Source organism: Myotis yumanensis, unplaced genomic scaffold, assembly GCF_028538775.1.
Source record: "Myotis yumanensis isolate MYYU_CA2020_CCGP unplaced genomic scaffold, mMyoYum1.0.hap1 SCAF_15, whole genome shotgun sequence".
Taxonomy (NCBI): Eukaryota; Metazoa; Chordata; class Mammalia; order Chiroptera; family Vespertilionidae; genus Myotis; species Myotis yumanensis.
Genome location: NW_027223766.1, coordinates 53350153 through 53375198, shown reverse-complemented (window position 1 = coordinate 53375198; position 25046 = coordinate 53350153). Strand labels below are relative to the sequence as shown.

General features: G+C 66.1%; 1 protein-coding gene and 1 long non-coding RNA gene across 4 annotated transcripts in view; one reads left to right on the top strand and one right to left on the bottom strand.

Annotated features, from left to right (window-relative positions):
• Positions 1 to 3466: 3466 nt before the first annotated feature.
• Positions 3467 to 5578, bottom strand: LOC138993296 (uncharacterized). The gene is made up of 3 exons (XR_011468258.1): positions 5240 to 5578; positions 4455 to 4568; positions 3467 to 4098 (listed from the first exon to the last, which is right to left on the bottom strand). It is a non-coding gene; the product is annotated as an uncharacterized lncRNA (long non-coding RNA).
• A 160-nt stretch (positions 5579 to 5738) lies between these two features.
• TSNARE1 (t-SNARE domain containing 1) overlaps positions 5739 to 25046 on the top strand; it is a 39425-nt gene continuing 20117 nt past the window's right edge. The window contains exons 1-7 of one of the 3 annotated variants that reach the window (XM_070392460.1): positions 5739 to 5825; positions 17363 to 17482; positions 18353 to 18430; positions 19133 to 19202; positions 20578 to 20668; positions 20954 to 21025; positions 21501 to 21560. In XM_070392460.1, the coding sequence (XP_070248561.1) occupies positions 17395 to 17482; positions 18353 to 18430; positions 19133 to 19202; positions 20578 to 20668; positions 20954 to 21025; positions 21501 to 21560 (459 nt within the window). In that variant the 5' untranslated portion in view covers positions 5739 to 5825; positions 17363 to 17394. Of the gene's footprint in view, positions 5826 to 7159; positions 7213 to 17362; positions 17483 to 18352; positions 18431 to 19132; positions 19203 to 20577; positions 20669 to 20950; positions 21026 to 21500; positions 21561 to 25046 lie in introns of those variants that run through there. The other 2 variants (XM_070392459.1, XM_070392461.1) reach the window with 2 other exon arrangements.

The following is a 25046-nucleotide window of genomic DNA, read 5'->3' as shown; positions in this document are numbered from 1 at the left end:
GCCGGCGCCGTGAACAAACCTTGGGATGGTGTCAGGTCTTGCTGTGCTTTTCACACTCTGGAAGGTGCGAGGCGCTACCTGCGAATTTCCAGCCGGGCCATCGGGAGGCTGGCTGTGTCCTGGGGCGTGGCAGCCAGGGTCCCCGTCCCACGCCCGCCATGTCCAAGGGACACCGTGCCCAGCCCCCCACGCCCCTCCCTGTGCGCCCCAGGCTTCTGTCCTCCTCAGGACGGGCTGTCCCTGCCCTGTCACCCCCCCCCCCCCCCCCAGCATCTTTGGGAACCTCGGCGCCTGTGACCGTGGAGCCGCTGCACCTGGGAGGGAGCGACTCACTTGCTGGGAAGTGTGGGCGCTGTGTTCCAGGCTCCGCTCGGCTCCCCTGGGACCCCCCTGCTCTGCCCCGTCCTCGCCCGGTGACGTCCTGGGGAGGCTCCCCTCAGAGCCAGGCGGCCCTGCACCCTCAGCCCTCGCCTGCCCTGCGCGGTCCTTCCTCATCTGGCTTGTCCCTCGGGTCCCAGGCGGCTGCTGAGCTAGAAGCGGCCACGTGGCAGCAGAGAGGCCGCCCGCCTGACCTGCCGCCCGCGCTGCCCTCCTCGCCTCGCCCCAGATGCTCAGCCCTGAGCGCCTTCTCACCCCCTGGCCATCAGGAGCCAAAGTGTCAATCAATTAGAAGCCCTTCTCACAGCAGGGGGTCCGCACAGGCCAGCGGCTGCCCCTGAGGAGCTGGCAGGCTGGTGCCAGGGCCGGCCTCCCAGTCCCCCCACTGGGGCCTGCCTGCTGGGACCCGGGAGGTTCCTGCCCTGGTTCCATGCCCGCCTGGCCCGCGGTGCCTCTGAGGGTGCAGAGCCGGTGCAGACCTGACGCGAGGGCCAGGCAGAGGTGGAGGAGGAAGGCCAAGGCACAGGCCGCTCTGGGCTCAAACCCCACCACTGGCCTCCGACGTCCCGCCCGCACAGGGGCAAATGCCGGCACCTCAAGGGAGTGGTGTGTGCGGGCCAGCCGAGGTCAGCGCACAGTAGGAGCTCCATAAACACCGGCTCCATCGCTTTGGAGGCTGCCAGTCTAATGGGGGGGGGGGGTGCCTCTGCCTTCAGAGAGCCGGATGGGGGACAGGGAACAGCAGGGCGGAGACGGAAAGGTGGGAGCCTGGGAAGCAATGGGGGGGGTGCTGGGGGCCCGGCGTTACCGTCTGCCCGTGCCTCTGAGGGCACCGCTGCCCGCACCCAACGTGCCCACAGGAATGCGCCTAAAGCCTGTCACCTGGTCTGAGGCCCTCATCGCAGACAATTAACACTGATTCACGTGTGGCCCTAAGGGTTTTAGTGTTTAACCACCTCCACAACCGAGAGCAGCTCCTCACCCCCGAGGCCCCCCAGGCTCCCTGTCCTGGTCACATCTTCCCCACCCCTGGCCCCCACCCCTGACCCTGGCCCAGCCTGTGTCCAAGGCTCTGGTTTTGTGTTCTGGGGATGTCATGTCAGTGGCGTCACACAGTTTAACTGCCGCCTTTTAAAGCTGATTCTAGAGGAAGAGATGCGGTGGCGGGGGGCGGGGCACGGGGAGAACATGGATTGGTTATTTCCGCAATCACTGGTTGCTTCATGTATGTGCCCTCAGCGGCTGAGCGAACTATGGAGGTCAGGGTTTGATTCCTGGTCAGGGCACATGCCCGGGTTGTGGGCTCGATCCCCAGCAGAGGACGTGCAGGAGGCAGCCGATCGATGACTCTCATCATTGATGTTTCTCTCTCTCTCTCCCTTCCTCTCTGAAATCAATAAAAATATATTTAAAAAAAAACAAAACAAACAAAACCCGCTGTAATCTTGGTGTATCTGAATGATGCTCTAAGCCACTGAGCTGCCGGGCCACGGCCCACACAGGCCGCCCGTGAGGCCGGCTTCTCCCCTCGGCACAGCGCCGCTGAGGACGCGCGGGGCTGCATGTACCAGGTCTGCTCCTTCCCTGCTGGGTCCCCGTCCGCAGCCCGGATGGACCCCATCAAACCCTCGGCCACGGAAGGACATGGCTACATTCTGATGTGGAGGAGGCGGCCCTGAACGTGTACAGGGTTTTGTGAACAAGTTTTGTCTCTGGGGTGCGGGCAGGCGTGGCCCCCCAGCACTGGCTCCTCAGGCCCCTCCCGCCTGCAGGTGGCTCGAAGGTGAGGAGGCTGCCCAGGACCATCCTCCGCCTCCTGCGCCCGGGCCTGAGCTCCAGGCAGAAACGGACTAGAGGTGCTGGGAGGCGAATTCTCGGGGGACAGGGCTGGGGAGCTGCACGGGTCCCGCCCTCTGCACCTGCCTCGCAGCTCGCACAGCACCCAGGCGGCCTGCGCACGGAGGGATCCGACCTGGGTGCCTGATGGGGACACTGTTAACAGCAGCTCCCAGGCGGGTCTGAGCACGGGGCCTGCCCGGGGTGTCAGGGCTGCAGGAGATGGTGCACCTGTGGGTGCAGGCTGAGCCCTGAGCCTGGTCACACTCTGAGCCCTGACCCCAGTCACACTCTGAGCCCTGAGCCTGGTCACACTCAGCCCTGAGCCTGGTCACACGCAGAGCCCTGACCCCAGTCACACTCTGAGCCCTGAGCCTGGTCACACTCTGAGCCCTGAGCCTGGTCACACTCTGAGCCCTGACCCCAGTCACACTCTGAGCCCTGAGCCTGGTCACACTCAGTCCTGAGCCTGGTCACACGCAGAGCCCTGACCCCAGTCACACTCTGAGCCCTGAGCCTGGTCACACTCTGAGCCCTGAGCCTGGTCACACGCAGAGCCCTGACCCCAGTCACACTCTGAGCCCTGAGCCTGGTCACACTCTGAGCCCTGACCCTGGTCACACTCTCTGCCCTGAGCCTGGTCACACGCAGAGCCCTGACCCCGGTCACACTCTGAGCCCTGAGCCTGGTCACACTCTGAGCCCTGAGCCTGGTCACACTCTGAACCCTGAGCCTGGTCACACTCAGTCCTGAGCCTGGTCACACGCAGAGCCATGAGCCTGGTCACACCCTGAGCCCTGACCCTGGTCACACTCTGAGCCCTGACCCTGGTCACACTCAGCCCTGACCCTGGTCACACTCTGAGCCCTGACCCTGGTCACACTCAGCCCTGACCCTGGTCACACTCAGCCCTGAGCCTGGTCACACTCTGAACCCTGACCCTGGTCACACTCTGAGCCCTGACCCTGGTCACACTCTGAGCCCTGAGCCTGGTCACACTCTGAACCCTGACCCTGGTCACACTCTGAGCCCTGACCCTGGTCACACTCTGAGCCCTGACCCTGGTCACTCTCTGAGCCCTAACCCTGGCCACCCTGAGCCCTGACCTCACCGCACAGCCCTTGGCACAGGGTTGGCTGCGGGGAGGCCTGGGGAGGAGACGCAGGGGCGGCGGTGGGGACCCTGCTCCTGTCTCCAGCGGGAGAGGCAGAGCCCACACTGTGAAACGCTCGCAGTGACTCACGCGGCTCCTCCTCACTTTATTTTTATCCCCATCAAGCCCTATAAATACAGCGATGATCACCAAATACAGTCAATATGCCCGGTGCCTCCCACCCCTGGCGCTGGCCACGGTCACCGGGGAGAGGCTGTGAGCAGCACACCCACACGGCCAGGGGCCTAGGCCAGAGGGGCAGCGCCACTGGGCGGGGGGGGGGGGGGGCGGGCGGGCAGATCCCAGCCCAGACCCCACGCCCACATGGGGACAGACCCAGACCCCCACCCCTTTTCTTCTCGGTGAGGGTGCAAATTACAGTGTGTTTCCTTCGCTGGCGCCTCTGGACTTGTTCTCCGGCTGAGAAATGTTGGGAGCTGGGCGGAGGCTGCGTGTGGTCTCCTTACCCCGAGCCCGGGTCCAGATCACCTGTGGGTGGGTGGGTGACAGTAGATAATGGTTCCACGGTGGTCAGTGGTGTGGGGTGGGGCGATGCCTTCGTGCTTCTTTCACTGTGGAGGAACCGAGGCCTCAGGGTCACACAGCGAGGAGGAGGAAGAGCCGGCACCGACCTGGACAGATGCCCCTTCTCCGGGAAGGCTTTTCAACATCCCGGGAATAACGTCCTGCGCCCCCAGGCCCAGCACGTCGCCTGACGTCAGAAGACAAGGCTGTTGAATGAACAAGTGACGGTGAACAGGAGGTCAGATGTGGCCCGGAGGGGGAGGGGGACACCGTGCCAGGCAGCAGGCCTGGGTGGCCGTGTGGGACGGACAGACGCTGCTCCTTGGGGATGGAGGACGAGCCGCCTGCCAATTCCCAGGACGGTGGCAGACTCCTTCACGGGGATGCGATGAGCGAGGGCAGCACCATGCACTCCTGTCCTCCGTAGGGCCCGGTCTCGAGTGGCTGGGGGCCAGACCCCAGGGTGTGCGCAGCCTGTGCCAGCCCCTTCCAGCACGCACCCCCTCCTGACACACCCCTGTGCGGCCATGAGCCCGGGGCCACCCTCCCGCACAGCCCTTACCAGGCGTGGCGTGGGCGGCCTGTCAGCTCCTCCGAGAAGCTCTGGAGAGCAGCCCCGAACATGGCCTCGCTGGTCAACATCACACAGCAACACGGGCCACGTTACCTGGGGAACCTGTGAAAAATCAGCAAAACTCAGTCCTCACTGCTCCTGCGGCCACACTGTGTGCCAGGCACCCCACTGACCCCGGGGTGGGGTGGGGGGGCAAACGCAAGGCTGCCCCGAGGAGCCCGTGGCCAGTGGGCAGCACCCACACCTGCAGGGGCGATGCCGGGATGCGCCCAGCGCCCTACTCCCATGGCGGGAGGAAGCAGGGCCTTGTTTCCCGGCCTGAGAGTCCACGGGGGCAGGGGTCCAGGACACGGATCACGGATCGGCGCGGTGACAATCCCGCTTCTGCCACAGGAGCTCAGCAGGCCCCGCCGAGGGGAGGGCGGCCAGCGGGGGCAGGAGGCCGCCATGACCTGGGTGACCTGGGCGGGGAGGTCGGAATGACCGGCAAGGACAGCGGTTCTCAACCTGTGGGTCGCGACCCCTTTGGCAGTCGAACGACCCTTTCACAGGGGTCGCCTAAGACCATCCTGCATGTCAGATATTTACATGACGATTCACAACAGCAGCAACATTACAGTGATGAAGTAGCAACGAAAATAGTTTTATGGTTGGGGGTCACCACAACATGAAGAACTGTATTTAAAGGGCCAGAAGGTTGAGAACCGCTGGGCAAGGAGGACCTGGGTGGGCGGGCGGCGCCTCTCCTGCCCCACGTGTGGCTCTCGGCTCACCTGGGGGCTCGGCGATGAGCACGCAGGGTGCGAGCCCGAGGGCACACAGGCCCCGGCTCTCCCTCCGCGGCCACCAGGAGGGCGCGGGGCGCAGTCCCGGGGGTAGGGGGCGCAGGCGGGGGAGGGGGGGCGGCCCTGGGCTGGAGGCCCCCCAGGCAGAGCGGGGAGGGGCCGCCTCTGAAGGTTCTGGGAGGCCTGGCTCTTGCCAACTTCACCTTCAATGTCACCTCCTCCCTGATGGGGAGAATGAGGCGGGGCCGTGACCTTAACCCGCCGCCTCCCAGGGCCGGGAGGGGCTGGGGCGCTAGGGGCAGAGGGCTCCGAGGCCCAGCCGGCCGCCTTCCCAGGCTGCTTCCGGCTGCAGGCGCGGGGCACCCTGGGACTTGTAGTCCCGGGTGCACTATGTCCCCGGCGCGTCCGCAGCTCGGGCGGCCATTGGCTGACGCCGGAAGGGAGGGGCGTGGCCTCTCGGCGTGGGGCCTCACGGGAGGGGCCGTCGCGTGAGGTTTGGGTGCCGGCCCCGCCCCCCGCGCCGCTCTTCCCGCCCGGAACGCCCGGTGCGCGCCCGTGTGCTGACCTGGCTCAGGTGAGGCGGCGCGCGGCGGGTGGGCGGGCCGGCCGGGAGGGCGCGCGGTCCGAGGCCGGGGCGGAGGGGCGGGGCGGGGCCCCAGCCGAGGGCGCCTGCGTCGGGCTGCCCTCCCCCCTTTTCCCCCGGCAGCGGGGTTCGAGTGCTCGTGGTGTCGGGGCGCTGGGCGCGCGCTTTCCCCGTGGCCGCGGCGCCCACCCCCGCCCCTGCCCCCAGCGCGGAGCAAGCCGGGGAGGGAAGCCGGGCCCTGTGCGCTCCCCTCCGCGCCGCCCGGCTCTTCCTCCGTTGGGCTCACCGGGTGCTTCCAGGAGCTTGGCCGGGGCCTGGCGCCGCGGAGCTCCAGGCGACTCCGACCCGTGCCTCCGCCCGGGGGGCCTGCAGGGCCTCCCTCGTCACCCCGTGCCGCTGCCCCGGGACTCGGCGCCGTCCAGTGTGGTGGCCACTGGCCTCGCGGGGCGCGGCTGCAGCCATCCCAGCCCCCCCTCCGCCTGCCCTCCTGTCGGGGCGGAAGTGGGCCGTCGGGGACTCTGAGAAGGAACACACCAAGCATCGCTCCTGCCCCGCTAACCCTGGTTGTCTGTTCTGGTTAAAGAAAGGTCGCTCTAACCCGCCTGGGAGTCGGCCTCGGAGCCCGCGGTCCATCCTCATTCAAGAACTGCCTACTGTCGGGGAAGCTTACCCACTGGCCGCCCCACCCGCCCCCGCCCCAGCCCCTGGCCTGCTCCCCACGCCTGTCATTCCTGCCCCCTGACATCTTCTCCGTCCACCCCATAAGCCGCCGGCCTAGGGTGCAGAGCAGGTGGCTGTGCACGGCCTGCTGCTCTCCGCGCTGCCGGCAGGACTGGAATAAACGCTCATCTAGGACTCAGCCCGGTCGGCCTCTGCTCCGTTGGCTGCAGCAGCGACAGGCAGCCGGGCCTGGTTGTCCGTTACTTCCTCACCGGCCGCTCCCATCCAGCTTCTCCCTGCTGTGTCCTGCCGCAGGGCGTCTCCTGTCCGCTCCAGTGTTTCATGTCCTGTCCGTGCCGCCCGGTGCTCGTGTTCTGCTTTATCTTCAGTCCCTGGGAAGCAGGATTGGGGGTGGTTCCGCACCCCAAGCGTGGACAAAGTATTAGGGTGAAGGATAAGGATGAAGTTTGTCGAGAGTGGAGTGTTTTGGCCTTTTAAAGAAATAAATTTTTATTGATTTCAGAGAGAAAGAGAGAGGAAGAGACAAATGTCAATGATGAGAGAGAATCATTGGTCGGCTAGCTGCCTCCTGCACGCCCCACACCAGGAATTGGACCGTGACCTTCTGCTTCATAGGCTGACGCTCAACCACTGAGCCATGCCAGCTGGGCTGTTGCGGCCCATTTTACAGGGCTTTCACGTGTGCAGCCTCACAGTTGTAAGTCGTTGGTAGGAATCTGGCGCAGCAAATGCCTGCCAAGGCCAGTGTAGGTCAGGAGCCAAGTCGTGATTGCAAAGGGCTGTGGGAGATTGGCAAACCCCAGAAGGCTTCCCGGAGGAAGTTCAGCCTTAGTCGGACCACCAACTCTCTCCCTCTGTTGGCCTGGACGCCCTGTGTCCAGGCAACTCACCTGGGCGCTTGCTCCTCTGCAGGCCCTGTGGGTACCAAGGCACAGGAATGCGTGGGTTTGGGGTGGGCAGGTGTCCCCAAGTCCTTCCCTGCCTCCTGCAGGTGAAGGTGGGGGTCTGGTTCCTGCCACATCTTCCCCGATTTGCTTCATGGCCCCAGCAGAGCAGAAGTCCTGTTTCTTGCACACCCCATGTGTTTGGTTTTTTTAAAAAAATATTTTTATGGATTTCAGAGAGGAAGGAGGAGGGAGAGAGAGAGAAACATCAATGATGAGAGAGAGTCACTAATCAGCTGGCTGTCTCCTGCACGTCCCCACACAGGATGGAGCCCGCAACCGGGACGTGTGCCCTGACCGGAAATCAAACTGTGACCTCCTGGTTCATAGGTTGACGTTCAACCACTGAGCTCCGCTGGCCGGGCATGTCCCATGTGTTTCCTCACCGGCCTGAGGGTCCATGCCAGGCCCTCTGCTGGGAGTGACCTTGGACTCCCATCCTGTCCCCTGCCCCCCGGGGTGGGCTCACCCACATTGATGCCCACGACCCGCCCATCCTCCAGCTCTGCTCCCTCCCGTGGGTCTTCCTCACCACCTCTGTTCACGGGCCCAGCAGACGCTCAGGCAGCGCCGGGGGAACCAGACGACTCCGAGAGGGCTGCCCTCGGAACGCCAGCGAGACCGTCACCGGTGACGGCGCACGAAGCCGACGTTCAAGAACATAATAAATTACAGCCAGCAGCCTCCCAGGGAAACCGCAGGGTAGCAGACACACAGCCAGCCCAGCCCTGCAGCCCCCACAGGCTTGTGCACAGGAGGGAACATAAGCCAGCCCAAGCCCTGGCCGCCCGGCCAGGTGCCCAACACCAGCCAGAGCAGCCAATGCCAGCCACCTGGGAGGCAGTCCACATGCCGGGGGTGGGGTGGGTGGGTGGCCTCTTGTTTTGTGCCTCCGATTTCCCCGGAGAGAAGGGTGGCCCAGCCCTGACTGCGTTAGCGCCCTGGCCTGGGACAGTGAGCCCCCCGCCCCCAAGGCAGCATTGCAGCATCTTAGCCGTAGGGTCCTGACTGATGTCCCTCATCCGCTCGTCCCCGATCCTGCAGCCACGAGGGAGGGGGAGGGGGTGATGTCATTGCCATTGCAGACATGGCCACTGTGGCTCAGGGCCTTTTGGGGACTTTGCTCGCGGGGTACGGGAGGCTGAGTGACCCTTCGGCTCCACGTGCTCTGCCCAGGTGGAAGGGCGTGGCCTGCTCTTGAGGTGGGTAGAGGAGGCGGAGAACTGACCTCTGGTGTCTGCAGGTCCGGGCTCAGTAACTTAACAGTCATGGGCCCATGGGGACCTGGCGGGATTTGCCCCAGCGCTCCGCCCGGCATCCCCACTCTGCTCCCGGGAGGCCCGCTGGGAGGAGCTTGCAGAGGGGTAGGTGCCTGGGAGTCAGGACGTCGGTCATTGCGTGTAAAGACGATTCCCAGCCTCCCTTCCAGGCCGACGCCTCCCGGGAGCCCCGGCTGAGGGTGAGGGTCCGGCTGGGAGTGTTTCCCACGGGAGGGCGGCCTGTCCCTGGCGAGGCGGGTGGCAGTGGGTGGAAAAGCTCACCCCGGCTGTGGCGGGCTCTCCCTGACCCTGACCCTGACCCGTGGGGCCGTGTCCGGTCACCGAATCAAGCAGTTGGGGGGTTTGGGGCCAGGTGCCATGCTCAGGCATTCGTCTGTCCACATCTGTCCTGTCTGCCAAGCCAGACCCTAGGTGTGGTCTGGGGTGCGGGCTGAGCCTACACTGACTGGGAAGCTGGACACGGGGGTGCGGGTGGTGAAGCAGGCGGGGTGTCATCTGGGGCAGATGGGCGTCAGGTTTCCTGGGGCACCGGCACTGGCAGAGGCGCACCCCTTCCTGGCCCCGCCGCCTTTGGCTGCCCTCCACCTCCACGGGGTCCATACCCTCCAGCCAAGTCTTGGGCCAGGGACAGCTTTTTAAAACCCCAGCCCAGACCCATCTCCCAGGTCCACCAGCCAGCAGCCTCTTCCTGGGCGTGGCTGCCCGGAACCCGGTGGCTGGGAGCAGCGCCAATGAGCTGGCTCATCCCTCGGGCCTCCTGCCGCCAGTGCCCAGCGTGAACCCGAGGGCGGGGGAGGAGGGTCCCCTGCCACCTGGTTCGCGGTCCGGAAAGCTTTCGGTTGCCGGATGGACGCTCTGTCCCCGTCGCTCACCCTTCCCACTGCTCTCCTTGCCCAGGGGCAGCTCTGCTCACTCCCCACTGTGCCCAGGTCGCCGCCTCCCTCCCTGGGCTGACCTGCGGGGCCTGTGTCCCGGCTGCCCGAGCCGTCCTGGGGGCCAGCTCTCTGCCCCGACCTAGCTCCCTGCCTGCCCGTCCTGCTGGCATGAGTCCTGCAGGGGTCGGCGCCGGGAGGGCCACAGCCTCACGTGGCAGGCCCCTCGCGGCGTTGTCATTGGCTGAGTCGGGCTTCCGTGTCCTCCTTCTGGGCCACCTGTGTCTTTGTGTCCCTGTGGCTCGGGGCAGGAGGAGCACACAGCGGGGGCTTGAGCTTGCAGTTGGAAAGGATTGTTGCTCAGCCAGCAGCACCGTTTGCTGGGCCTTCGAGGGGCTGGGGCCACCTCCACACCCAGGTGCCGTGGGGAGGGTGGCACTGCCCGCACGGTGGGTGGCCCCGAGCAGGTGCTCCAAGCGGAAGGGAGGCCGTGGCTGGGCGAGGCTGGTGACTGGCCCTGGACTCCACTGTGGGAGGAGCGGCTCCCGGGGCCTGCAGCTCACTCTTCAGGCTCCAGGCTGGAGAGCTGGCTGGGCAGGCGGGGACGTGTGGGGACCCTGGGGGTGTCGCCACACAGCCACAGAGCAGGGAAGGGGGTCCTTTCCTCTCAGAGCCCCACAGGCGACTGTGTTGCCCCAAGGCCACCAAGCAAGCCCAGGGCAGGGCTGTGAGCAGAGCCCCAAGGCCACCATTCCAGATCCATCACCACACACAGCCCACCACATGCGGGTCAGCCCACACAGCCCACCACGTGCGGGTCAGCCCACACAGCCCACCACGTGCGGGTCAGCCACACAGCCCACCACGTGCGGGTCAGCCCACACAGCCCACCACGTGCGGGTCAGCCCACACAGCCCACCACGTGCGGGTCAGCCCACACAGCCCACCACGTGCGGGTCAGCCCACACAGCCCACCACGTGCGGGTCAGCCCACACAGCCCACCACGTGCGGGTCAGTTCACACAGCCCACCACGTGCGGGTCATTCACATGCAGCCCACCACGTGCGGGTCAGCCCACACAGCCCACCACGTGCGGGTAAGCCACACAGCCCACCACGTGCGGGTCAGTTCACAGAGCCCACCACGTGCGGGTCAGTTCACACAGCCCACCACGTGCGGGTCAGCCACGTGCAGCCCACCACATGTGGGTCAGCCACGTGCGGGTCAGCTCACACAGCCCACCACGTGCGGGTCAGCTCACACAGCCCACCACGTGCGGGTCAGTTCACACAGCCCACCACGTGCGGGTCAGCCCACACAGCCCACCACGTGCGGGTCAGCCCACACAGCCCACCACGTGCGGGTCAGCCCACACAGCCCACCACGTGCGGGTCAGCCCACACAGCCCACCACGTGCGGGTAAGCCACACAGCCCACCACGTGCGGGTCAGCCACACAGCCCACCACGTGCGGGTCAGCCCACACAGCCCACCACGTGCGGGTCAGCCCACACAGCCCACCACGTGCGGGTCAGCCCACACAGCCCACCACGTGCGGGTCAGTTCACAGAGCCCACCACGTGCGGGTCAGCCACACAGCCCACCACGTGCGGGTCAGCCCACACAGCCTATCACGTGCGGGTCAGTTCACACAGCCCACCACGTGCGGGTCAGCCACACAGCCTATCACGTGCGGGTAGCCACGTGCGGGTCAGTTCACAGAGCCCACCACGTACGGGTCAGCCCACACAGCCCACCACGTGTGGGTCAGCCCACACAGCCCACCACGTGCGGGTCAGCTCACACAGCCCACCACGTGCGGGTCAGCCCACACAGCCCACCACGTGCGGGTCAGTTCACAGAGCCCACCACGTGTGGGTCAGCCCACACAGCCCACCACGTGCGGGTCAGTTCACACAGCCCACCACGTGCGGGTCAGCCAACACAGCCCACCACGTGCGGGTCAGTTCACAGAGCCCACCACGTGCGGGTCAGCCCACACAGCCAACCACGTGTGGGTCAGCCACACAGCCCACCACGTGCGGGTCAGTTCACACAGCCCACCACGTGTGGGGCAGCTCACACAGCCCACCACGTGCGGGTCAGCTCACACAGCCCACCACGTGCGGGTCAGTTCACACAGCCCACCACGTGCGGGTCAGCTCACACAGCCCACCACGTGCGGGTCAGCCCACACAGCCCACCACATGCGGGTTAGCTCACACAGCCCACCACGTGCGGGTCAGTTCACACAGCCCACCACGTGCGGGTCAGCCCACAGAGCCCACCACATGCGGGTCAGCCCACAGAGCCCACCATGTGCGGGTCAGCCCACAGAGCCCACCACGTGCGAGTCAGTTCACACAGCCCACCACGTGCGGGTCAGCCACGTGCCGCCCACCACGTGCGGGTCAGTTCACACAGCCCACCACGTGCGGGTCAGCCACGTGCAGCCCACCACGTGCGGGTCAGTTCACACAGCCCACCACGTGCGGGTCAGTTCACACAGCCCACCACATGCGGGTCAGCCACGTGCAGCCCACCACATGCGGGTCAGCCACGTGCGGGTCAGCTCACACAGCCCACCACATGCGGGTCAGCCACGTGCAGCCCACCACGTGCGGGTCAGCCACGTGCAGCCCACCACGTGTGGGTCAGCCGCATACAAAGTGCACTTTATTTCCTTTCCTCTCCCAAGTCACGTCACAACACATTTCTACAGCCTGGTTTTTACTTCCCCGACTAAAACCAGAATGACCTGGAGATCTTTCTCGATCTGAAGAGCGCTCTTTTTCTTGGGCGAGAGAACAGGGTGGGTGTGGGTGGAGGGTCGAGGCCGCGGTCCTGTGGGTGGAAGTGCAGGTTGTTCCACGTTTGCCACTTCCGGGGAGAATGACCTTGCTCCCCGTCCTTCGTGCGCGGTAAGTGCCCCTGCGGTGCTGCTGGGTCACGAAGACGCTCTCCTGGTTATGACGCGCATGTCACGCTGCCCCGGAGGGGCGAGCCAGTCACGCGGGGGGAGGTGCGGGCACGCCGGCCCCCTCCTGCCGGGCATGGTCCAGCTTCCCACCGGGACACGCGCCTCTCCTTCACTGAGTGAATCTGATACCTTTTAAAAAAAATACATTTTATTGATTTCAGAGAGGAAGAAAGAGACAAACATCAATGATGAGAGAGAATCATGGATCGGCTGCCTCCTGCACGTGCCACATTGGGGATCGAGCTGTGATCTGGTTCGTAGGTCGACACTCGGCCACTGAGCCACGCCGGCGGGCCGAGGCCTGCCATCTGGGCCCCGCGTCTGTGGGGACAGCTCTGCGGCCTTTGCTTCCGGACGCGATGCCTTCAGGAGACGCCTCAGCTGGTGTCTGAGCTGCTCGCCACGCGCTTGGCGGGAGGGTCGGGAGGGTGGGCGCAATCGGCAGGAGGGTCGCAGACGTGCCGCCGTGGCCTGGTGCCTGGCGCCAGGAGGCCTTGACGGTGGCTTGTTCGTCGCCGATGACGTTGGCTTAAGGTGGCGGCTGCCAAGTCTCTGCAGTGACTGTTTCCGTGTGTAATTGACAAGCCCCTGGGGACGGAGCTGGAGGCTGTGACTGTCTGTTCCTCACCGGCGCCCACTCCCCTGGCACTGCGGCTCCGCCTGCGTCAGCTGCTGTGCGAGGGTCGCGCTCCATCCTCCTCCCCGAGGCCAGTCTGCTCCGGGGGCCGCCCCCGCTCCCGCATTACTCACCGGTGACACTGGGACTGCGGTGCTTGTGTGTCGGGGGGGGGGGGGGGGGGGGATGGTCCTTCCCTCCCTACCCTGGGGGTGATCCTGCTCTGATTGCCCAGTCAGCCGGGGTGGCCTCTCCCGCGGGTCCCGTGTGTGCCCGTCCTTTCTCACGGGACAGAATGTTCTGGGCTCCCCTCTGATTCCCTGACCCCATCCTGGGAGCAGCCGTGGCTCCGAGGAGTGGAGCAGGCTCGTGTGTCACCGGATCTGAGTGCTGGGTGCTCCCTCCTGTGGGCGTCGCAGCGTCTGAGGGGACGGAGGGTGAGGCAGCGCAGCCACCCCCACGCAGCTGTGTGAGGGGTGTGCCTGGCGGTCGCGCGTGGTCACGCCTGCCCCGTCTGTGCGCGACGTAACTGAGGCACACACATGCCCCCGGCTCCACTGAGGGTGCTTCCCGAGGAGGGGGAGGGGGCAGGGAGGGGTGCTGGGTTGTGGGGGGCGGGGGCTGTATGGAGTGAGGAGCATGTGGTCCCTTCTCCGTGGCTCCTGGTCCAGGGGAGGACCAGTGGGAGGCGGACCTGAGACCGGGGTGCCTGGTGTGGGGGAGCGCTGGGGAGGGCGGCAGGGAGGAGGGTGGCGGCCAGGGGCAGGGTCCTGTCTGCTGACTCGGGGGACGTCGGTGTCCCTTTCTGCGTCTCCTCCTAAAAGTCCGGCTTTGAGCTGGATGAGGGAATGCCTCCCCCCCCCCCGCCCCGACTCGTAGGAGTGCGTCGTCATCTTGGGGTCACTTCCTCTAAAATCAGAAAACAGATTTCCCCGAGGGCCGGCTCCGGCGAGCAGTGGTTCGCACGGGGGGCTGGTCTGTCCCTGTCCTGGTGGGCGGCCAGGCCGCATGGGCCGCCAGCCTGGGTCTGTCACGGGGGCTGAGGCCGACGCTGTCATGGGGCCACCCCTGACCCAGGTGTCCAGGCCTCACCTGTCGCCTGTGGCCTGGAGGGGAAGCGAGTGAACACAGCGCCCAGCCGGGCTGTGGGGCGTGGGACAAGCAGCCGGTCACCGTCCTGGTCCCTGAAGGACAGGAGGGCTGACCCCCAGGCCCTGTCCCATCCAGCCCTGGCCCAGGAGCCAGCTCCTCGGAGCGCAGCCTGGAGCCCTGTCCGGGGCCCCTTGAGGCAGGAGCTCTGTGCTGGGAGGGCGGTGCTGCTGGCCCAGGGCCCCTCGCGCCCCTGCCGCCCTGTGCTCAGGGTCTGGCAGCCCAGGGACGGCGGCTCCCTCCGGGCTGTGGGGACGGTGCCAGGGGAGAGCCGGCGCCAGCCGGGGGCACGAGGCCGGAGGAGGCGGGCAGCCCGGGGCGGCCACGGAAGCCGCGCAGTAGGAGGTTTCCTGGGAGCGACATTGTGCCTGTGACTGTGTCCGGAGCGTGGGCGGGCAGGGCGGCTCCTGGCACCCAGACTGGCCTGGCTCTGCGAGGCTCCCGCCGCCCCTCCCCCCGCCCGGCCGCTGCAGCTGCCCTCGCCTGCCAGTGGGGACAGCTGGTTGAGGGGCCAGGGCCTGCCCTGGCTGCGGTGGGTGAGGGGGGCAGCTGGAAGCAGAGGGTGAGGCCCAGGCACAGGGCGTGGGGGGCTGGGGGCTGGTTGGCCCGTGGCCCCGGTGGTCTCCCAGGCAGTTCCTCTTCCCTCCGGCCCCCTCCGGCTGTGGCAGCTTGGGACCCTGTGTGCTGAGCAGACACGGGCTGCCCACACGGTGCAGGCAGCACAGTGAGGTTGCAAGTTGGGGTGGTGGGCTGGGGTCCCCCTGAGCTCCCCGCTCAGGGCCCGAGGCTGCTCATTGCCTTCCTTTGCCCCACCGTCCCTTCCAGCTGCCCCGCTGTGGCCAGTTGCATTGTGGGCCCGTGGCTGGGCAGGTCCCAAGTGTTGCCCACTGTCACATCCTCCAGCTGGCCCTGCCTCTCCTTGGCCTCTGCTGTCCCTCCCGTTAGACCCGCGGGGCGCCTCCTTCCTGCCCCTGCTCAGATCCCTCCGGGAGCTGCCGGAGGCCTCCACCCAGTCTGGGCTCCCGCTGCACCCCAGGTCCCTCCAGCTCATGTCCGAGGCCTGTGTGTCCAGCTGGCCACGTTGCACGCAGTGCTGGTGCACGGGGTGTGCGGGGCGCCTGTGGAATGGCCCTGACCCTGTGGCCCTGCGCCTGCCTGGGGTCTGTCTCCAGGGCGCCCTCCAGAGAGCCGAGGGTGGCGCTGCGTCTCCACCAGGGTCTTGTCTGCTGGGGAGACGCCCGCAGGGCCACCTGCTTCCAGACTGGTCTTCCCAGGTGGTGATTTCGCTCATTGATCACAAAGGAGCTTGAGTAGTTTAAAGCCACACGCACATGCTGTGGAGAGGGGTGGGTCCTGCCTGGTTAGTCCCTCTTCGCCTCCCCTCCCTGGAGTCCGCACTCCTGGTCCCGCCCCACCGCCTCCGGGGAGCCGCCCCAGCTCGGCAGTCCCAGCACCACACGCTGGTTATGCCCGCACGTGTGCCACGCCAGCACGGCCAGGGGTGAGCCTGGGGGGCGGCGGTGAAGGATTAGAAAAGACGGACAAGAGAATGCGCTGGGTCTGGGTGGGACACTGCCCCCTCGGATGGAGAGAGCGCCAGCGCCCACAGCCGTGTCGTTATTTTATAGCAGATCCACGAGGCAAAGCGAGGGCGTGGCCAAGATGGTTGTAACATTCTCTCGGGTTTCGATCCTACTCAACCACATGCACCTGAACTCTATCAAGCCCACACCACTCAGCACGTGGGGCCACGTGTTCGGACCAGAAGGTCAAGCTCACAACCATGGCTGTTGGCTGTCATTGTGCTGGGACTTGCACGTGGCTTTGCCACGAGAGGACCGTGCCCTCCCATCAGTCCCAGGCTTGAACCTGTCCACACACCTCACCTGCACACACACAAACACATACACACACCTCACCTGCACACACACAAACACACGCTCCTCACCCCCCACCTCACACGCACGCACATACCTCACCCACACATACCTCACTTGCGCACACACCCCTCACACACACACGCCTCGCACACACCTCACATGTATACACATGCACATACCTTACACGCAGACGCCTCACACATATACACGTGCATATACCTCACATGCACACACAGGTGCGTGCCCGTGCCCACGCCCACCGGCACCCCAGCAGTGTCAGGTGGCGTCCCTCGCTCACAGCCCCGCACACTCGGGACTCAGTGTGGAACTAATCACAGGTCTGTCCCTCCACGGCGCCCACTAGTGGCGCCCACTAGCGTGTGTCCCTGGAGTTGGTCATGTTGTCTGTGCTTTTCAGCCACGTAACCCTAACCCTCCTCCCACATCGCCCTCCTACCTCCACTTCCTCGCTCCTTGGGAGGCCTCTCTGAACCTTCTGCCGCCCTGCCCTGCCCGCAGCCCCCTGGCTGGGCGCTCCGCCCCGGCCTTCAATGCCTCCTGCTCAGCAGCCTCGGCTCCGCTCCCTGGATGGGCCCCAGCTGAGGGCTGTCCCTGCCTCCTGGTGCTGAGCCGCTGGCCCGGCCGCGTCCCTGTGCGAGCTGCTTGCTCGGCGCGGTCCCCGTCAGGGGTCCTCGAGTCTCGCCACCCGCTCCCTGGTCCTGTGAAGCTCGGGTGACCAGGGCTGGGGCTGCACCGCGAGCCGGGCTGGGATGTGGGGGCACCTGGCTGGTCTGGTTTCACTGCTGTTTCCTGCCTGTCTCCTTCCTGGGACATGTCACCCGTCTCCCCTTTGCCCGAGGCAGCAGGTGCCATGGGGACCGGCGCCTGTGGAGGGTCCCAGCGGTCTCGGGAGCCACGCAGGTGGCTTGCTCAGGGGAGAGCGGGGAGCGGGGCCGGGGTGGGGGCTGTTCCAGTGTCTCCATCAGACCTTGGGCAGGGGGGGAGCTGAGTTGCGGGCACGGGCCGGCCGGGGTGGGGACGCAGCAGCGTGGGCTGGGTGGCAGGCAGTGGGCACCCTGAGGACTAACCCCCCCCCCTCCCCCCCCCCCGCCTGTGTTTCCTCCAGCCCCGCGGGAGGCGGCCCTGCCCTCCGGGAAGATGTCCTACGGATCCATCACCGGCAGCAGCAGGCTGGGGAGCCGGGGCCCTTTCGGGGGACCCTCACGACAAGGCTATCAGCCCCTCGGTAACGACAGCGGGGGAGGGGGCAGCAGGGGGCAGGCCTCCGCTGGGTCCTGTTGTGCTGGTGGCCGTAGCCGGGTTCTGTCCCGCTGCCTGGGACCAGGTGCCCGGCTGGGGCGGGGCCGCGGGTGTGGGGCCGAGCCCGCCCGCCCTTCCCGTCTGGCTGTGTCTGTCCCTCCTTGGCGCCCACTCAGGCCCCGCCCTCAGACCCACTTCACCGAACCCTGTGGTTTGCTTTGTTCTGTGGCTGGTTTTGCTCTGTGTGTGGCTCCCAGTGCGTGTGCATGCGTGTGTGTGTGTGTGTGTGTGTGGTGGGGGGTGAGGTGTGTGTGCAGGTGAGGTGTGTGTGTGTTCTGCTCTGTGCGTGTGTGAGTGTGTGTGTGAGGTCGGGGGGGGGTGAGGTGTGTGTGTCCTGCTCTGTGCGTGTGGCGATGTGAGCGCCCAGCGGCTGCCACGCGTGAGGGCGGTCACAGAGGCCGTGGGGTCTCCCAGGTGCTGCTGAGGCCATGGGCGCCGGGGCCGAGGGCGGGCAGACCTCACCTCGTCGCCACTGAGGCACAGGGTGCTCCGCTTGGGACGGGGGAACACGCGTGTACAGGTTCCGTGGGGACCTGGGCTCTCGTTTCTCTCGCGTGTGCCCGGCGGTGGGATTGCTGGGTGGAGGGTCCCCGAGGCATGGCCTTCCCGGGGGCCACCTGCTTCTCTCCCTGCACTCAGCGCTGCACAGGCAGGGGGCTCCGTCTCCGGCTCCCCCACCCCAGGGGCCGGCAGGGAAGGGGGCTTGGGCCTCCAGCTCCGGAACTGCTCACGCTCCGTGGTCCCATGGGCACGCGGTAAACGTGCCCCCCCCACCCCCCCCCCCGTCTCCTCGCAGCCACCCAGCTGGACCCGAGGGACCTGCAGGGGCTGTTCCAGGAGGCGGCGGCCAGCGTCTCCCGCATCAGCGCCAGCGGTGAGTGCCGCCCGGCCTGCCTGGGCCCCAGCGTGCCATTCGGGGCTGAGGGGACACGGGGGGGTGGGAGGGGGGCTGTGCCCATGGCCTCTCCCGACTGGACCGCCCTGCAGCCCAGGCAGGGTCTCGGGATGGAGCAGAGGCGGGTCAGCGGCCTGTGTCCCTGCCCCCTGCCCCCCAGGTGCTCCTCACGTGCCCGCGGCTCCTGCGGCAGGTGCCCCTCGCCCTGCAGGCCAGTGTGACCTGGACGAGTCCCGGGGAAGCAGCGCCTCAGAGCCGCCCTCAGGCTGGCCGCTGGCCAGCCCCCTGGTCACCCCCCTGGGGGTGGGGTGAGAGTCACATCCTCGAGGCGCCTGCAGACCTGGGACGCGTGCGTGAGGGGTGTTTGCCTCTGACCGTGAGCGCCGCAGGCAGAGCAGGCAGAGGAGGAAAGCGGGGAGCGGGAGAAGCCCCTCCCCAGACTCAGGGTGGGGCCCCTGCCAGAGGCATGACTGAGCAAGCGAGCTGGGCTTGTGCTGAGCCAGCCGGGAGGCCCCGCCCAGCCTGGTGTCCTGGCAGGTGCTCAGTCACACGGACGGTCTCCCAGGCCTGGCTCCATGTCCTTGGCCTCCGGCTGCCTCTTTGGGGGTGGGGCCCGCACCCTGGAGTTGGGCATCCCTGGTGGGGGGACCTCTGTCCATACCCCGGTCCCCTTCTCTGCAGCGACCTCCTTGGAGCAGAGCCTCCGGTCCCTGGGGACACCGAGGGACACCCAGGAGCTGCGGGACAGCCTGTGAGTGCGCCCGTGCCCACGGCAGCCACAGCCACACGCACGCCCCCCACCTGAGGCGGGGCTCACACGCTCACAGGTGCACGTGACCCCACACGGACACCCCCGCACACAGGTGTGCTCTCACGTGGCCAGCCATGTGCCCACGTGCACAGTTTGTGCCCCACCCCCTGCCGCCACGTGTCTCCCACAGACCCGAGCTCCAGGGGCCCGCACGCTGAGCGCACCTGGGGGTGCAGGCCTCGGGCGAGGCGTCATTCTCTCAGCAGCTGCAGGCAGCGGCCCTGTCTCCCGTCTCCAGGCTCAGAGGGCAGCGCCCTGAGCAGGGACTGCACGCCGACCTGGGGGCCTGCTGAGGGGCATGAGGGCGGGGCGCCTGGAATCAGCCCTGATCACCTGGCTGCCCGGGTCCGACTCACCGACCTGGCGCTCCTTCTCAGGGCTGCCTCTCGGGCCCAGACTCGCCCACCGGCCCGGCTCCGAGGGCTCTTCCCACTGACCCAGCCCAGCCCTCCTTTAACACGGGAAACCGAGGCCAGGAGGCGGAGCTTGCCTGGGGCCCCAGAGCCTGCGAAGAGTTGCAGAGCCCCCCCCCCCCCCCCCCCACCTGAGGGGCGGCCACCTTGTCAGCCGTGTGCTGCATGTGGGGTCTTGCAGGGAGCAGGGCCACCGGCTGTAGCTTGTGGGTCAGGAGTGTCCTCGTATTTGCCGGGGCCAAAGCCAGGCCAGGGCCCTGCCCTCGCCGTGCGTGTCCGCAGGAGGCCTGAGGCTGGCTCTGCCTCGGGTGTTACTCAGTCCAAGGGGCAGGGGCAGCTGCAAGCAGGTGAGGGCTGGCCTCCCTGGTGCTTCCAGGCCACAGACTCGGACTCTGTGTGGCTCGGCCGGGAGGGGCCTGGCCCAGCGTCCCGTCTCCTGGTGCTGGCACCTCAGACCTGCAGGGCCAGCCCAGCCCAGTTCCTCTGAGGCTCCCACCCCAGGCTCCCGGCCGTGCTGACCCCCTGGAGCCTTTCCCCAGGGAGGGCTGGAGACTGGGGCCCCCTTGGGGTGGGGGTGGGGGTGCAGGCGCTGACTCAGTGGGCCCGAGGGTCCTGGCGAGGCTCCTCGACCTGCAGTCACCGTGTCCTCCTCTCCTTTCCCTCCTCTGCTCTCTGCTCCCCGTTCCATCTGTCTGTCCCTGTGGGCCTGCTGGCGCCCTCCGCCCTCCCCTGACCCTCGGCCATTCCTCCTGCTTCCTCGTCGTTTTTGGCCTCTTGCTTCCTGCTGGTCTCCCTCTCTCCCCTCTCCTCTCCTCTCCCCTCTCCGTGTCTCCTGCCCTCCTTCCGCTCCTCCCTGTCTCCCTGCGGGGTCCCATGCCCACCTCCACCCCTGCCCGCCTCAGGCACCTGGCGCAGCAGGAGACCAACCGCACCATCGCCACCAGCACCAGTGTGGTGAAGCGGCTGGCGGAGCTGCTGCGGGGCTGCTCCCGGGTATGTCCGGAGGCCGTGAGGGGGCCGGCAGGCGGGCGGAGGCGTCCTGGGGTGGGAGTGAGGGAGGGCCAGGCGGTGTGGGGCAGGTCTGCGTGCACGGCGCTCAGGCCTGGGGCACATAGTGCCAATGCCAAGAGCTCAGCTGCACTTGGAACCAGGCTGGGTGTTAGGGTGTCCATGGTGATTGGGTGGTGAGTGTCCATGGAGATACTGGCTGTGCCTGGAGCCGAGCTGGGTGTGAGGTGATGGGGTGAGGCTCTCTCTCTCCCTCTCTCTCTCTAGCAGGAGCGGCTTCAGCTGGACCGCCTGAAAGCTCAGCTCTCGGACGCCATTCAGCGCTACGGAGCGGTGCAGACGGTGAGGGCACTGGTGGCGCTGGTGCTGGCCGGTGGGGGCCTCGCTCCCTAGGGCACCCACGCTGGCCGTCTCTCCTGGGTTGGGCTGGTGCGGCCCCGCCCCCGTAGCAGAGGAAGGGCCATCCTTGCGGGGTGACCGCAGGCCGCGGGCAGGGAAGGATGGGGCCCTCAGGTGCCGCCCGGGAGATGTCCGCATGACGGCCTCCCGGGAGGTGGGAGCCAGGTGTCGCCCCTTGTGAGGGTGGGGAACTAGGCCAGGGAGTCCGGTGCCTGGGCGCGCTGTCCCACAGGCCTCGTCCTCGGCAGGGCGGCCACGTGCCCAGTTCTCCTGCGACCCTGGGGGGGCAGCACTCTCCCGGGGGCGGCCGTGCTCTGCTGTCAGGCATCACCCGGTGCTGCCTGTCTGTCTGACCGTCTCTCCTCTCCTCCTGCCTTTTCTGTTCTTCCCTTGTCCCCCGCCGCGCTGCTTCCAACAGACAATTGCGGAGAAGTCCCGAGCTCTGCTTCCCACGGCGCAGACGGGCGGCCGGCAGCAGGTGGGTGTCGGGGACTCGCGGTGGCCGTGACGGAGGGGACCGGGGAAGAGCAGGAGGGGCTGAGGGCAGGGCCTTGGTTGCAGGGGTCGGCCTGGACAAATGACCTTTAAAAAGTTGGCATTTGACAACCGGCCGGCGTGGCTCAGTGGTTGTTCGTCGGCCTGTGAACAGGAGGTCGCAGTACGAGGCCTGACCAGGGCACGTGCCTGGGTTGTGGGCTTGATCCCCAGTGTGGGGCGTGCAGGAGGCAGCCTGTCCATGATTCTCTCTCATCATGGATGTTTCTTTCTCTCCCTCTGCCTTCCTCTCTCTGAAATCAATAAAAACATCTAAAGTAAAGTTGGTATTGGGCCTTGGGTCTGTGGCTGGGCCTGGTCCGGGGCAGTTGCTGGCAGTTCCACTCGCTGACTTGTATCAGCCCAACCCTCCCGTGTGTAGAAGCTGAAGGACAACCTGGAAAAGAGTGTCACGAGGCCTAGATGAGCGAGGGTGGGGCCGAGGGTGCGGGAAAGGAGCAGCGGCTGAAGGGGTGCCGGTTGAGAATGTTCCAGAAGTGTCCAAACACTTCAGCTCTACATCGAGTAGGATAAATGTGTCCTGTCACAGCGTCATAAAGTTTTGAACCAGAAAGGCAAAAATAAAACCGTAAAAGCCGATTAAAGCCTCAGAAAGAAGTCACGTTATTTAAAGAGGAGCAGTAAGACTTACATCTGATTCTCGAGGAGCAGTGGGAAGACCCCTCCAAGCCTGAGGGAAGGTGCTCGCCGCGTCTTTCCCGCCGATGAAGCCCCAGCCACAAGGAAGACGGCTGGTGACCTTGACTTTGTTAAAGCCAACACACCCGCCCTGGCCAGTTTGGCTCAGTGGATAGAGCGTCGGCCTGCGGACTGAAGGGTCCCAGGTTCAGTTCTGGCCAACGGCACATGCCTGGGTTGCAGGCTCCATCCCCAGTAGGGGGCATGCAGGAGGCAGCCAATCAATGATTCTCTCTCATCATTGATGTTTCTATCTCTCTCTCCCTCTTCCTTCCTCTCTGAAATCAATAAAGAAATATATATATTAAAAAAAAAAAAAAAAAAAGGCCAACACACCCTTAGGAGAGTGAAGAGGCAACCCGTAGAGTAAGCAGAGGTGTTTGCACGCTCATATCTGAAAAGGACTTACAGCCGTCTGTGTAGGTAAAAGGCTAATATGCAAGGTGTCCCCTCCGGAGTTCGACCAGGAGACCGGGAGTTCAATCACTCGCTGTGACGTGCTGACCCCCAGGGGGCGGTGCGGAACGAAGGAAGGCCCTGGCCGGCAGCCAGAAGGAAGGCCTTCATCGGCCGAGATCACCAGCAGGCCTAGGGACCCTGCCCGTGCACGAATTCCGTGCACCGGGCCTCTGGTAATATATGAAGGTCTCACAAATCAAGAACAAGGCAGACAGCTCTATTCAAGAACCAAAAAGGGCAAAGCCTTAGGCCGGCACATGGCAGGGGGCAGTGCTCTCAGCCTGTGTCTTGGAAGAGGGCAAAGTGGACCCCCATACCTCCTCGCACCCCCAAAATAACATCATGGGCAGTACCTCGTGGACGAAGCTGGGCGCTTGAAGTCTCACACCGTGTGGATGGGAGAGGAAGTGGTTGCCCGGGAACACTGGGACACCTGTGCACTTCCTGCCGTGTCTTACTGTGACCGCAGCTCCTCCCCAGTGCTCCCCACGGAAGCCATGTCGCGCTCGGCAACCCGACACCCAGTTACGTTTCAGTAAAATTCTTTTTAAAGAAGAGAATAGTCAGTTGGTGCTTCTGAGAAATGAGGAAAGATGAGATGATTTTCAGGAATCACGTGAGCTGGCACAGTGAGGTGACCACCCTGCCCCACGCTGGTACACGCCCCCCCGCCTCCCGCCCCCGTGGGGCCCTGTCCTGGCTGGTGGTCCAGGCAGGAGCACTGGAGGGGTGACCTTCCCAGAGCCCCGAGGCCCTGTGCTCCTCACTGAGCCTGGGGTGGGGTGTCCTCTGGGCCGCCTGGAATCACCCTCAGGGTTTCGTCTTTCTCACGGGAAAGGACCCTCCAGCCGTCCCGCGGGCCGTGCTCAAGGGGACCCGCACCCTTGGCCCTGGAGGGAGGAGAAAGCCGCCTTTGTTGACGCCTGGAGCTGGAAACGCATCACAGGGGCCCTCCGCCCGCCCTGGGCAGCGGCAGCAGCTCCCGGTCCGCTGGAGCTGAGACCCAAGTCGGGCCTTTGTGAGGAGAATAAGGGCGCTTTCTGGTCCCTTCAGGAAAGGGAAGGGTCTTGCTAAGCCCTCCCCCTTGGCCGTCTCCTGTCCTGAGCCCTCCCCCCTGACCGTCTCCCGTCCTGAGCCCTCCCCCCTGGCTGTCTCCTGTCCTGAGCCCTCCCCCTTGGCCGTCTCCTGTCCTGAGCCCTCCCCCCATGACCCATCTCCTGTCCTGAGCCCTCCCCCCATGACCCGTCTCCTGTCCTGAGCCCTCCCCCCTGGCTGTCTCCTGTCCTGAGCCCTCCCCGCTGGCCGTCTCCTGTCCTGAGCCCTCCCCCCATGACCCGTCTCCCGTCCTGAGCCCTCCCCCCTGGCTGTCTCCTGTCCTGAGCCCTCCCCCTTGGCCGTCTCCTGTCCTGAGCCCTCCCCCCATGACCCATCTCCTGTCCTGAGCCCTCCCCCCATGACCCGTCTCCTGTCCTGAGCCCTCCCCCCATGACCCGTCTCCTGTCCTGAGCCCTCCCCCCATGACCCGTCTCCTGTCCTGAGCCCTCCCCCCATGACCCGTCTCCTGTCCTGAGCCCTCCCCCCTGGCTGTCTCCTGTCCTGAGCCCTCCCCCCATGACCCATCTCCTGTCCTGAGCCCTCCCCCCTGACCATCTGTCCTGAGCCCTCTCCCCTAACCATCTCCTGTCCTGAGCCCTCCCCCCTGACCATCTCCTGTCCTGAGCCCTCCCCCCTGACCATCTCCTGTCCTGAGCCCTCCCCCCTGACCATCTCCTGTCCTGAGCCCTCCCCCTTGACCATCTCCTGTCCTGAGCCCTCCCCCCTAGCCATCTCCTGTCCTGAGCCCTCCCCCCTGACCATCTCCTGTCCTGAGCCCTCCCCCTTGACCATCTCCTGTCCTGAGCCCTCCCCCCTGACCATCTCCTGTCCTGAGCCCTCCCCCTTGACCATCTCCTGTCCTGAGCCCTCCCCCTTGACCATCTCCTGTCCTGAGCCCTCCCCCCTAGCCATCTCCTGTCCTGAGCCCTCCCCCCTGACCATCTCCTGTCCTGAGCCCTCCCCCTTGACCATCTCCTGTCCTGAGCCCTCCCCCTTGACCATCTCCTGTCCTGAGCCCTCCCCCCTGACCATCTCCTGTCCTGAGCCCTCCCCCTTGACCATCTCCTGTCCTGAGCCCTCCCCCCTGACCATCTCCTGTCCTGAGCCCTCCCCCCTAACCATCTCCTGTCCTGAGCCCTCCCCCCTGACCATCTCCTGTCCTGAGCCGTCTCCCGGG